Genomic DNA, 13,632 nt, shown 5'->3' with positions numbered 1-13,632 from the left:
AATCATTGTTTTTTTTTAAAAATACCCATGGGACATCCATACTGTGGACTATTACGTGAAAATCTAAAAAGGTATTCTCAATACTTGATGGCCTGGGGCAATAGTGGAAATAAATAGGATACTAATTTATATACGGTGGGAACACAATTTTGAAAACAACAAACTCTTCCATAGACATGTATCTCACCTATTCATGCACATACATATGTACCTGTTCACACATACAAGTATGCAGAGAAACTATTAATCATTGTGCATAGGTGTTGGGTTTATAAGTAATTTTTTTTAAGATTTTTTATTTATTTACTTGACAGACAGAGATCACAAGTAGGCAGAGAGGCAGGCAGAGAGAGTAGGAAGCAGGCTCCCCGCCAAGCAGAGAGCCCAATGCGGGGCTCGATCCCAGGACCCTGAGATCACGACCCAAGCCGAAGGCAGAGGCTTAACCCACTGAGCCACTCAGACGCCCCAATTATTTTCTTTTTTATACCTTTCTGTGTGTCCCAAATTTTCTATAATTTATGTGCATTACTTCTTTTTATTGTGGTAAAACATTCATACTACACTTGATATTAGCCAAAAGGCCCAGAAGTGATTGTGGTAAAACATTCGTAACATAAAACTGACCATTTTAAGGGTAAGTACATTACTTTTAACATTAGGAATAATAGGGGTGCCTGGGTGGCTCAGTCAGTTAAGCGTCTGCTTTTGTGGTGCTCAGGTCATGATCCCAGGGTCCTGGGATGGAGCCCCACATGGGACTCTGCTCAGTGGGGAGCCTGCTTCTCCCTCTCCCTCTGCCCCTTCTCCCCTATCATGCTGTCTCGAGGCATCTCTCTCTCTCAAGTAAATAAAATCTTAAAAAATTGGGAATAATGGTTTTTGTGAATAGATGTGCACTAAGCAGGTGCTAAACTTACATCTACATTATAATTACAATAATGTGACCATCGTTTGTTTGGACCAAGGACAGGAAATGAATACAACCTGGAGAGATGAAGTGAGATGGATGGGGGGGTAGAAGAGTTGGGGGATCATTGTGATGTGTTAATTGTTCTGAAAGCAGTTTTTCTTTATAGGTTGAGATCAGCCCTTTCAGACTTTTCAGTGCTGAGGAAGGAGAGGCCCAAATCTAGCCAAGAAAGCCGCAAGGGGAAGCCAGGGGTAGCCGAGCCAGCAGAGAGACAAGTTAGAAGTTAGAGTCTCTTTCACTGAGACAGCTTTAAGGAAGAGAGGAAAGAAAAGTGGGCTTCATCTGGAGGCTTCATCAAAGACCTAAAAAAGCAGAGTATGGGAACAGGGAGTCTGCTTGGGCTCGAGCCAGCAGCCTCGAGTTTAGAAGCAGAACTGCCAGTGGAGAGAGAGTGTGTGTGTGTGTGTGTGTGTGTGTGTGTGTTGGGGGGGTTGCATCATATTTGTGTGAGCTTTCACGAGCTCCCTGGAAACCTGGCATCACCCACGGTCACTGTACTTTGCAGCTGCTACCGCCCCCAAGCACAGCAAGGCATCCCTCCTACCTGATGTCCCCTGCTCCCCCAAGTAACTCCTCACCTGCATCTTTCTCTTCACTGTGTCGAAAGGAAAGGAGAGGGTCTGGGTTACGGCAGCGGCCAGGCAGACATTGACGAAGTTCTGGAGGGGTGAGAACCGATCTCGGGGTCCATTCCAGAGTTTCTCCAGGTTCATGTAAACTAGAAGGGAGCCAGCAGAGAAGGGCAGAGCACCTGCGAAAAGAAGGCCAGGAAGAGGCTGCTGCTGTCTCCAGCGCTGCTGGCTTGAAAGCACAAACGCTTTGGGGAATCCCAGGCAAGTAAACAGGACTGGCTCCGGGCTCATTAAAAGCACTCCAGCCAGAGCTGCCCGAAGCAATTTTTCTTCGGTGACAATAATGTGCTTCCTTTCGATAGGGGGTGTGTTATCTGTCAAAATGCATCAAACAGTTCACTCAAGGTTGGTGCACTTTGCTGTATGCAAATTTTACTTTACAAAGAACCGCAAACAAATATCGAACTCTAGTTCGGGAGACACATGTTCAACGGTGGAGGGGTGGAGGGCATTGATGTCAGCAAATTACGTGGAAGTCATCCAGAAATATGTAAGATGGACCGATGAATGGCCAGAGGGATGGACACGTACATGATAAAGCCATGTGTTAACTGGAGCGTCCGGATGGTGGGCATGTGAGTGTTTTTGATTCTTGTAACTTCTAAGTGTAGTGTCAGAAATTTTTTAAAAAATAAAATCTTGGGGAGCACCTGGGTGGCTCAGTGGGTTAAAGCCTCTGCCTTTGGCTCAGGTCATGATCCCGGGGTCCTGGGATCAAGACCCGCATTGGGCTCTCTGCTCAGTGGGGAGCCTGCTTCCCTTCCTCTCTCTCTGCCTACTTGTGATCTCTGTCTGTCAAATAAATAAATAAAATCTTTTAAAAAAATAAAATAAAATCTTGGGCCGGGGGGAGATCACTCTCATAGAGGAAATAGGGAGTGGCACTTCACCAGGTTTCCAAGGCTAGGAGGGACTGGTCTCTGGCTGAGGAGGAGACAGTCTGTGCGAACTAGAAAGCGAGACTGTTCTGGTGAGCGAGGGCACTTGACCTTGCTTTGGGGAATGATGTGGCCATATCAGGGTCCAGGAAAAGATGTCAAGTAGGTAGTGCAGTTTTCAAGAAACTTCCAGAAACTTTGGGAGCTATCTTAAGTTTACAGAGGAGCTAAATTTCTCTGTCGAAATAAGATTTAAAAGAGAGGCTAGCATCAGAGGCTAGCATCAGCTAACTTTATCTTGAGGAAAAGGCAGTATCTATTTAATAAACACATTGCAAATGAAGTACCAACCCCCCTGTTTACCTTCATTCAGAAAATATTTGTGGAGTTTATGTGATGTGCTCGGCCCTATGCTGGGTGCTGGGAATACAAAGAGCCATAGGCTGATTCCTGGAGGAGACAGACAGCTGATGTGTGTGCTAATTGGCCAGGGTGGGATGGCGGTACAAAGTGCTTTAAGCACACAAGGACCAGAGGGATTAATTTTACCTAGGGCATCAGGAAGGACTTCACAGAAGAAAAAACTTGCCCACTGGGTCTTGAGGATTGAGCAGGAGTTCACCAGACATTGGGAGAGCTAACAGTCAGTCCAGGCAGAGGGAACAGCAGGTGCAAAGGGAGTGGTGTTTCCAGGAAATTGCAAGTGTTTCTGGATGGCTGGGGCATGAGTGCCAGTGGAGGGACGGCAGGAGGTGAGGGGGGCCGGGCCGACCGGGGCCAGGTATGAAGGATCTAATGGTGCGTCATAAGGAATTTGGGCCTTTCCCTGTATCTCAGGAGTCAGGGAGGGCTGGAACAGAGGACAGAAGAATGAGGGTGGTGAAATGACCGACTTTGGTTTCAGAAGGTCACCAGGCCCTGGCAGCAGTGCCTGGGACTGGGACCCTGTAGAAACCTCTTGTAAGTGTCTGTGGGAAGCATGAGGATGAGGGCAGAGGGAGGTGGGGAAGGAGGAGGGCAACAGATGGAAAGTGGAGTGGTCAAACTGACAGTACTTGGTGCTGGAAGCCGGAAGCCAGAAGCCACAGCGGAGAGAGAAGAGGAGCTGAAGCAGTTCTAGGTTTCTTCCGGCTTGGGCCACTGGGTGAAAGGCAGGTGGTCGCGTTCTTTAGGGAACCCAGGAGGAGCAGGTGTGAGCCTAACGAGGACGTCAGGTTTAGTCTCGAGCTGGATGTGCCCCGGGAGCAGCAGGTGAAGGTGTCCAATAGCAGGTACTCGTCCTGCCATTGGGAATTGGTAGCAGTCAGTGGTTAAGACAGAGGGCTCTGGAGTTACATCGCTAGGTTCTTCCGCTTCCTACCTATGTGATCTCGGGCAAGTCCCTCAGTCCTCAGTCCCTGAGCATCTACTTCCTTGTCTGTAAGCTGAGGCTTCAGTGGGAAACTACGCCAGGCGTTCAGCACGGTGCAGGGCACAAAGAGGGCACCAGTAAATGGTAGTCACTGTTGTTACAGAGGTCGGGAGTCCTTAGAGTATTATGATGCTTGGTTAAGCCATGAGCTTAGCTGAGGCCACCTGGGGTGGGGATGGAGGGTGAAAAGAAAGCCAAGGAAGGAGCCCGGAGGGAACAGTGACACGTGGGGGGCTAGCAGCATCAGATCAGCCGGATAAGACAAAGCTGCCGGAGAGCTGGGAAAGACATCCAGGAGTTGGTGGGCTCCTAGAAGCCAGGCTTCCAGGAGAAGGGGTGGTCAGTCTCATTAGATGCTGCAACAAAGGTCTGATATGAGGTGAGAGTCTGCCGGGTTTGGCAACTGGGGGACTCTGGTGACTCGTGCATGTGTGGTCTTGGCAAAGGTTCCAGAGACCATGGAAGGTATGCTTGCTACCTGGTTGTACTCACATATGTCTGTATGCAGGCTGAGTCTCTTTCCTGCAGTCAGATGGGGTGTGTGGGATTATCTTCCTATCAGTTTGGGCTGAGCCACCTTCACTCTCCCTTCCTCCCCTCCCTGGGATGTGACTGGCCAAAGTTAGGAGCAGGGTAGAGGGTATGTGGCTAAGGAATAGAATGAAGCTAATTGGCTCCACATGGATTGAATCCACAGGAACTTGCCCTTAAAAAACCACATTTAACTGGTTACAAACAAAGGTATACAATATTCATCTATACCAAAGAACACAACCTTTCCTTGGACAAGGTGAAAAGTTCCATCTTACCTAGAACAGTAAGGGAAACCCCTCGATACAGGGCTAGGAACCCTTCCTGTTGATAAACAGTAGAAAAAGCATGGAGGATCCCTCTGTAAGATGGTTCCAGCAAGTTCTGCACAATCAACCGGGTTTTGATGAGGTCTGTAGGGTACATCACAATGGTGGAAACCATGCCTGCAAGACTCCCAGCCATGATGGAGCTCCACTGGGAAATATGGCCCAGGTCATCCGTGAAGAGTATGACAAACCTAGGAGAAAAAAGGAGGAAAAACCCAAGAGAATCAGCTCTGGATTGTGCCTGAGTGTTCTATACCACTTCTTACAGTATCTCCCAGCATTTGGAAATGTTTTACAAAGTGAAAATTTCTATATCAATGTATTAGGATTCATGAATAGCACATTCAATTCTACTATCTTAATAGAATTTCGTGAGCTATAAGGAGATGCCTTTGTTCTTTATGTCTACCTTAAGTTCTTCCCACTTCATTTTGAGCATTTCCCCCTTTATCTGTGTAACTCTCAATCCTGGCTTGCCGGTGGGGTATAAATGAACAGGAGTACTTGGCAAATACTGAACTAGAATGTGCTCCTTTGGTTCTCTTGAAACTTAAAAGAAATGAAACTGCATGAAGTGATGACTTTGAGCATCCTCAGTAACTAAGGTTTCTTTTTGTTTGTTTGTTTTGAAGCCTCTATGTCCAACGTGGGGCTTGCACTCACAACCCGAGACCAAGAGTCTCATGCTCTACCAACTGAGCCAGCCAGGCGTCGTGCCCCTCCCTTCCCTCCCAGTAATTGAGTTTATTTATTTTTATTTTTTAAGATTTTATTTATTTATTTGATAGAGAGAGTATGAGAGAGAGCATGAGATGGGAGAGGTCAGAGGGAGGAGACTCCCCATGGAGCAGGGAGCCCAATGTGGGGCTCGATCCCAGGACTCTAGGAACATGACCCGAGCTGAAGGCAGACGCTCAACCAACTGAGCCACCCAGCGCCCTCCCCCTACCCCGCCCCAATAATTGAGTTTAAAAAATATCTTGGTTTGGACGCCTGGGTGGCTCAGTCAGTTAAGCATCGGATTTCGGTTCAGGTCATGATCCCAGGGTCCCACTGAGCCTGCATAGGAGTCCCTGCTCAGCAGGGAGTCTGCTTCTCCTTCTCCTCCTTGCTCTGCCCCTCCGCCTGCTTGTGCTCTTTCTCTCTCTCAAATAAATAAATAAATAACATCTTTAAAAATATGGACTGGTTTAACAGTTATAAGGGAAGATGCGGCACCCCTGCTAGTTCCCTGGGAAATGACCAGTACAAACAAGATACCACTTCTCACCCAGCAGACTGGCAAAGATGAAAAAGTCTGACAGTATCAAGTGATGGGCAGGACACGTGGAGATGGAGATGGGAGTGTTCCCATCGCTGGCAGAAATGTCAATTGGTCCAGCCCCTTTGTAGTATCTAGCACAACTGAAAGAATGCCTCCTTTCACCCCAGCCATTCCATTTCTAGGTACACATCCTAGAGGAGCTCTTGCCCACGCACACGTGCAGACAGTACAACATTGTGTGTTCGTGTGAAAAGTCAGACAACCTAAAAGTCCATTCGTAGGGGAATGGGTAAATTAGAGCAATCGTACAACTACAGCTTCAATGAGTTTGAGGCTAGGTATTCATACGGATAATCCTAAAAGCATAAAGTTGAGCGAAAACAGTAAGCTGCAGCGTGACCTACAGTGTATGACAACCATCTATTTAAATGAAGAAACATACCCATAAAAGCATACCTTGTATTATTCATGGATGGATATAGCTACGTATTTTAAAAAGTGTCAACAGGGATGCCTGGGTGGCTCAGTGGGTGAAGTGTCTACCTTTGGCTCAGATCGTGGTCCCAGGGTCCTGGGATCGAGCCCCTCGGCGGGCTCCCTGCTCAGCGGGGAGTCTGCTTCTCCTTCTGTCTCTCACCCTGCTCTTGTGCTCTCTCAAATAAATAAATAAAATCTTAAAAAAAAATAGAGAAGTATTAAATAGGCCCTCGGGAAGATGGAGGGGGGAAGGGAATCGGAATGAACGGGACTTCTTTCTCTGGAACCTTTTATTTCTTTGTATTAAAAAAAGATACTTGAGGGGCGCCTGGGTGGCTCAATGGGTTAAAGCCTTTGCCTTTGGCTCGGGTCATGATCCCAGGCTCATGGGATCGAGCCCTGCATCGGGCTCTCTGCTCAGCAGGGAGCCTGCTTCCTCTTCTCTCTCTGCCTGCCTCTCTGCCTACTTAACGATCCCTGTCTGTCAAATAATAAAATCTTTTAAAAAATTGTTTTTTAAAAAAAGATACTTGAAGTATCTTTTATGCTGTCTTTCATGCTGTTACTTCAGGATGGTGGGTACATGGGCACTCTTCTTTGTGCTTCTTTACAGCGTTATAATGGCTTTGGTGGACTTTTCCAAATGCAAGCCAGGAAGACCGTTGCGGTCCCTCTTTTTGGAAGCAGTCAGGACCAATCTCGGCAGAAATTGTTCAAAGGGCACTTTTACATGGTACACATTCCCTGCCCAGGAGGCAAAGGAATTTTACTCCTTGCTGATGAGGACAAAATCAAGAAGGGCTTGGAAACCAGGAAAAATAGTATTTTCTACTAGAGAATGGGATAGGGAAGAGGGAAGGAATAGTGAGGGTTTCAGTAAAAGGAAAATGAACAGGGCTAGGCTTAAAAAAAAGTATTATATCTTTTTCAAGATTTTATTTATTTGAGAGAGCAGGAGAGCACACACAAGTTGGGGGGGAAGGGTAGAGGGAGAGGGAGAAGCAGACTCCCCGCAGAGCAGGCAGCCGGATGTGGGGCTCCATCCCAGGACCCTGGGCTCATGATCTGAGCCGAAGGCAGAAACTTAAAGACTGAGCCACCCAGGCACACTGTATCTTTTCAGACCATCCCCGGTTCTCTGGTTTTCAAGTCTCCCATAAAGAGGTGCATGTCCTGTTCCTTCAGCCTGGCAGCAAGCCCGGGCCCTCTGTGTGATAAATAAGACACGTGGGTATTCAGGTGAAATCATTTAAGGAGTCCTAGGACCAACCCTTTGCTCCCAAGTAAACACTCAATGATCACAAGCATGTCTTTCAAGGGGTACCTGGGCGGCTCAGTTAAGCATCTGCCTTCAGCTCAGGTCATGATCTCAGGGTTCTGGGATCAAGCCCCGCGTCAGGTTCCCCACTCAGCAGGGAGTCTGCTTCTCCCTCTCCCTCTGCCACTGCCCCTGCCCGTTCACTCTTTCTCTCTCCAATAACTAAAATCCTAAAAATAAATAAGTAAATAAATAAAAGATAAAAGCATCTCTTTCAAGCTCTAGGAAAGTCTTCATTTTGTCAAACTGTTGTTGACTACTGTTAACTGCACTAATTGAAACAGTCATAAAAGAAAAAAAAAACCAGTCATGAGTTAACCAGCTACTTCTGAAAGATGCAGGTCACTAAAGCTGGGCCTTGCCAATGGGCCACCGGCCTGCCTCACTGCCTGCACGCTTCCTTGTTCCTGCCTTTTCTCTCCCCCGGGGCCAGTCGAGTTGGAGGGGAGCCTGAGGAGGGGCAGGGGAGACAGAGGAAATGGACATGCTTGACTGGCCGGATGGTCTGCAGCCAGTTGGAACAATCCAGATGACGGTGGGAGTCTGAAATGCCAAAGAAACACCGTTCCTTCTCATCGCCTCGCCTTCTTCCCTATCCCACTTGGCCACTTCCAGACTCATTTATCGAACTTCTACTATGCACTATGCACCACACAACTGTGCTCGCACTCAGCAGAGGTCCTAACGGAGCTCTACAGTTGGTGGAGAGGGACAACAGGAGAGGAACAAAGCCCTGGGTTCTCGGAACAACTTGATGGACGAGGAATAGGAACCCTGTCTCACGGCAGGTTGGTTTATAAAGTCGGGTCTTACTATCAAATAGACAAAATTCCAAAGAACCAAAGCAAGTCCTTTCTTCTCAGACTCTTATCATCCGGTAGAGACAAGGACCACCAACCCTTCCTCTGGGAACTGCAGAGTCAAGGCAGGTGACCCTAATAGGCCATCAGTCATCAGTGAAGTCATCCTGCCCCGCCCCGCCCTTTCAGCTCTTGTCTGATTGGCTGGGGTAGCGCTGTTCCCCTTTCTGCTCTTCCCTGCCACCCCCGCCCCCCATGCACAGAAGCTTTTCCCAGAAAGACTGGCTAAGCTGGTGAACAGCAGTAACCCCCTCCTTTCAGCCACAGGCTATCACACACCCCCACCCCGCCCCCACCCCTGGTATCCGGAGTTAGAACTGCCACCCAGCTGAACACGAGCTCCTGGAGTGGTTATACAGTAAGAAAGTGGGGCTGGTTCCGAACTATTCCAGAGCTGCAGGGACACCAACCAATGTCTACACAGCTCGACAAGTAGTTGTCCAGTAAAGCTGGAGGAAGATCCACTGGTCGATGGATCTGACAGCCGGCCGCTGTGTTCCGCTCTATTTATTGCCAGGGCCCAGCTCCTAATAAACTCTACCCAGTGGACTTTTGATCATAAATCCAAGGGAGCAGACGTATCAGCATCACAATGGTGGGCAGAGCCCTGGACTAAGAAGCCAGAAGACCCGTTTCCAGTTCCAGCTCTGCCATTAATTCTCTTTGGGGACAAGTCAATTAATCACTCCATTTCCTGAACATTCTCCATGTTTACGCTTTGTTCAAACCCCCGATCCTAGGCTGTATACCATTACCCTCAGCCAACTGTTTCTGCAAACTCACAGCCAGGAAAGAGTAGAGATGAGTCAGTGTAAGGATGGACCAGTGGTATCATCTCTGTGTAGGAAGGCTAGCACCATGATTAGCCAACCACTTTGCTTTCTATGCCCAGCCATTCACTGAAATACTCCCTTTTAGTTTCCAGGAGGAAAATAATCTCACAGGAAACATTATTAGCAAACTTAGACCTGGGAACTCTTTCTTCCTCTCCCAGTCACCAGCCACCAGTCTGCGTCAGGTGCCCGCAGCTGCCACATGGACCAGTGCAACAGGTTCCTAACTGGCCCAGCCACCCCTGGTCTTCCTCCTCTCTAGTCATCGTACCCTGCCACCAAGTGACAGTAATTCCTGTTGAGTTGCTCTAATCATCACCTCCCCACCACCACCACTGCCTCAAAAATCTCCCACAGCTAACATTGGCCACACTGAACGAAGTCCAAAGTCCTTAACCCGGCCCTCTGAGATGGCATTCCAACCTGCTTTTCTGGCTGGACTTCCCAATGCTGCTGTAGACACACCCTGTGTTCCAGTCCTGCCGCATGCCTGCCCACCTCTGTGCCTTGGCTCATGACGTTACCTATCATCTTTCTATCTTTCTCTCCATCTGTGCCCAGCAAACTCCTACGCATCTCCCCAGACCAAAGCCAGGTGGTTTTCCTCCTCTGTGAGGTCCTCACATCTTCTCCTCCTCCTCAGAAGCGTGAATCTGTTTTCTTTTAAAGATTTCATTTCTGGGGCACCTGGGTGGCTCAAGTTGGTTGGGCGTCTGCCTTTCAGCTCAGGTCATGATCCCGGAGTCCCAGGATCAAGCATGGCATCGGGCTCCCTGCTCAGCGGGGAGTCTGCTTCTCCCTCTGCCTCTCACCCCACTTGTGTTCTCTCCCTCCCTCAAATAAATGAATCAAATCTTTAAAAAAAAAATAAAGATTTCATTTTTAAGTAATCTCTACACCTAATGTGGGGCTTGAACTCACAACCCCGAGATCAAGCTGCATGCTGTACTGAATGAGCCAGCCAGGCGTCCCAGAAACGTGGATTTCTGTAGCACTCAGCCACATGCTGTGGACACAATAATCTTCCATTCTTCTGTTCCTCTGTAAGCCCTGGGGCCCCGGGAACATGCCCCTTTCGTCCCAGCAGGTACTTAAGGAGGCCTGGCTGTTATTAGTTCCAAATGAACACAGAGAGAAACGCAGCAGGGTGTAGTAGAGTTATGGATTTGGAGGCAGAAGGTCAGCTGATGGGGCTCTCAGCCCTATCACTGAGGAATGGTGGGGCCAGTCTGAGCCCAATTCTGTACCTGGAAAATGGGCACGATACTTCCCACCAGATGGACCTTACCGAAATCCAATGATGTGCACACACCCAGCCAAGGGTAACTAAGCGGTGATGGCTATACTGATCAGCTTGATTGCGGTGATCATTTCACCATGTATATGCACAGCAAAACATCAAGTTTTATATACTTTTTTTTATAGGTCAAATATATCTCAATTAGGCCGTTAACAAAACCGAATGATGTATATATACTAGGCGGTGTCGGGGCCAAGGACAGGCCTCCCCCATGATGGGCAGCAATAGTGTGGTGGAGATTATCTTGAGCAGAAAACAATCAAGGCCCAAGACTCGGGCAGAAACTCTGACCTCCCCCCCCAACAGCTTGAAAAGCCTTTAGAGGACCTGCTCCAGGAAGACCATCAATAAAGCAAGAATTAGGGGTGGTAGGGAGGAGTTTAGCAAAGGTTAAAATTCCTCTCTGTTCCCTGTTTCCGAGTGGCCCAGCCAACACTTACCAAACATTTGCTCTCTTTCATCCTGCTGTGTTTTGCATTCCTTCCCTTTGAAGTCCCAGACCCCTACCTCCTCCTCCTTCGCTCAGAAGGACACCTATACCTCCTTTTGCCTGTCTTGGGAAACTCATGTGTGTGTGGATTGCCCACACGGAGGAAATGAAGTTTGATTTTCTCCTGGGAGCCTGTCTCACGTCCATTGAATTCTTCGTCCGACTAGAAGAAGAATCTTGGACAGAGGAAAAGGTCTTCTTCTCAGGCGGTGATTACCCGACCAGCCACAATACTGAAACCCACCTGTAAAGTTTGGTCTCCTAATCCTGGGCCTACATTCCAAAGGCAGATTTCCATACCACCGTGTGGCGAGAACTGTTTACAGACATCAAGCCAGCTAGCTGTTGCTGAGGAGGAAAGAGAGCCTGGAGACAAATGCCTCAGGATCTCCCTACCTTTCCTCCTCAGGGGCAGAGAAGGGAACTCCTCCCCAGCCTAGGTGAAATGTGGGCGGCCAAGAGGACTCAAGTGAGAAGGAAAATTCCATCCAGCTTGTCAGCTGCCTGGTGAGCCTTCCAGCACCAATGGTGAGAATCCTGACTGAGCCTCCAAGGGTTCAACTAGGTGGTGAAACTGTGAGCTGTCTGTCTAATTCAAAGCCAAGGCCAGTCCTCAGAGTTGGCACTGTGCCCACGGAATGAGGCACACAGGGACCCTCCCCTCAAGTCAGAAACATCCTCTCTTCCTGAAGCTCCATCAGTACCATTTCATTCTTCGAGGCTTGTTTCGGTGAAAATGCAAGTATCTCTGAGCTCTGAGGGACCTTTGAAGACTCATCTGGCATTTGCATGTTTAGATAGCTTCGGAAGAAGCAGCTGTTGTTGGGAGAAGGTGAAAAATGCGCAAAGAATGAGGCCAGTGGGCAGAGGGTGGGGGGAGGCAGTAAGTTGGGGGACCTCTGTTGGGCCCTAAAGGCCAAGCTTCATTGGCGGGGGTGGGGGGGAGCTGAAATCTGTGGCCTTTTGTGGCCATGGGTTGCCCTCCCCCGCCCCCCTCCCGCCAAGCACTTTCCTCTGAGGCTTTGCCGACGAAGGCACAATTGCACACACACACCTTCCGAACGGTCTCTCTCCTGAGCCAGCCAACGCAACATTTCCAAGTTAGTGGAGGGTGGAAACGGGCAGGAAGCCGTCCCTCCTGACAGGTCTTCATTCCTTCCCTCCCCCAATCTCCTTTTGCCCCATTCCCCCTCCTCGCCGGTCCAACTCCGGGAGCCTCTCTGCGCCGGGGCCTGCGCTCCGCAAAACGGCACCTGGCGGGTCGGGGAGGCCCCGCAGTGCACCCCAGGGCCTGCGCAGGTGCCGCGTCCTGGCCCGACTGCCCTGAGGGGCTCCCGCGCGATCCGGAAGGAGGCCGCGGCTCGCTGCGAGGCGCCCCCCGCCCCGAGGCCGAGCCCGGGAAGCAGGGCGGTGTCGCCCCCTCCCCGCCTCGCCCCCTCCCCTCCCGGGCCCGCCCCGCCGCGCCGCGCCCGGCTCTTACTTGCGGTAGGCGGCGAGCTGCACGGCGCTGCAGGGGAAGAGGCGCAGGCACGCCACCGCGTTCCCCTTCCACAGGGCCCGGGGCCCCTCGGCGCGCCACACCCGGAGCCCCGCGGCCCACGGCCCCCGGGCCTGGCTCCGCGCGGCGCCGACCTGGGCCAGCACCGTGGCGAGCTCGAGCGGCGCGGTGAGGCTGAGGCTGAGCGCCCCCGCCACGCCCGCGCACAGCAGCCGCTGGCCGCCCGTCAGCCGGCCGTCCCGCCGCCACGTCGCCATCTCGCTCCGGCCGCCAGGGCCCGGCACCCCCCCTCCCCACCCCGACCCCGGGGGACCGCGTGGCTCGGGACTGCGGCTCCCGGCGGGCTCCCGGCGGACGGCCCGGCCCGGCCCGGCCCGGCGCGCCGCGCGGCTCGGGACCCCGCCCGACGTGGGGCGGGCCGCGGCCGGATCGGGAAGCCGGCTGCTCGCCCGCGCGCGGGCCTCGGGGTTGGGGTTGGGGCTGGGGCTGGGGTTGGGGAGGCCGCCCCCGGGCCGAGGCCGCGCCCTTCCCCTGGGCTCTGCGGCGGGCGGCGTTTTGTGAGCCCTGGAGAATTCCAGGCCTCGCAGGCTCTGCTTCTGGCTTCCCGCGTCTTCCGCGCTCCCCGACCCCCCGCCGCCTCCCCTCTCTTGTTTACCACCCTTCCAAGCTCCTTCCACATTCCACCCCTGGCCTGGGCTCTCCTCCCTCCGATCCCAAGAAGCGGCCCAGCCGTGCCAAGTGCGCAGGGCGGGAGGGGAAAAGAAACCTCTCACCCCGCGGCACCTATCTCACTTGTCCAGCATTGGGCTTCCGGTGCGTGAGCTCACTGAATCCTCAG

At 51.1% G+C, this 13,632-nt stretch overlaps 1 protein-coding gene across 1 annotated transcript in view; it reads right to left on the bottom strand.

Moving 5' to 3' along the window:
* Nucleotides 1-13,051, bottom strand: part of LOC111157282 (solute carrier family 25 member 43) — a 40,786-nt gene extending 27,735 nt beyond the window's left edge. The window contains exons 1-3 of the mRNA XM_022518579.1: nucleotides 12,777-13,051; nucleotides 4,704-4,945; nucleotides 1,552-1,724 (exon numbers count right to left, since the gene is read on the bottom strand). Coding sequence (XP_022374287.1) covers nucleotides 1,552-1,724; nucleotides 4,704-4,945; nucleotides 12,777-13,051 — 690 coding nt within the window. The remainder of the gene's footprint in view (nucleotides 1-1,551; nucleotides 1,725-4,703; nucleotides 4,946-12,776) is intronic.
* Nucleotides 13,052-13,632: the final 581 nt, after the last annotated feature.

This window comes from Enhydra lutris, unplaced genomic scaffold (genome assembly GCF_002288905.1).
Source record: "Enhydra lutris kenyoni isolate GAN:26980312 unplaced genomic scaffold, ASM228890v2 scaffoldscaffold53, whole genome shotgun sequence".
Classification (NCBI taxonomy): Eukaryota; Metazoa; Chordata; class Mammalia; order Carnivora; family Mustelidae; genus Enhydra; species Enhydra lutris.
The sequence above is the reverse complement of the archived record's forward strand: the minus strand, read 5'-3'. Positions and strand labels throughout refer to the sequence as shown.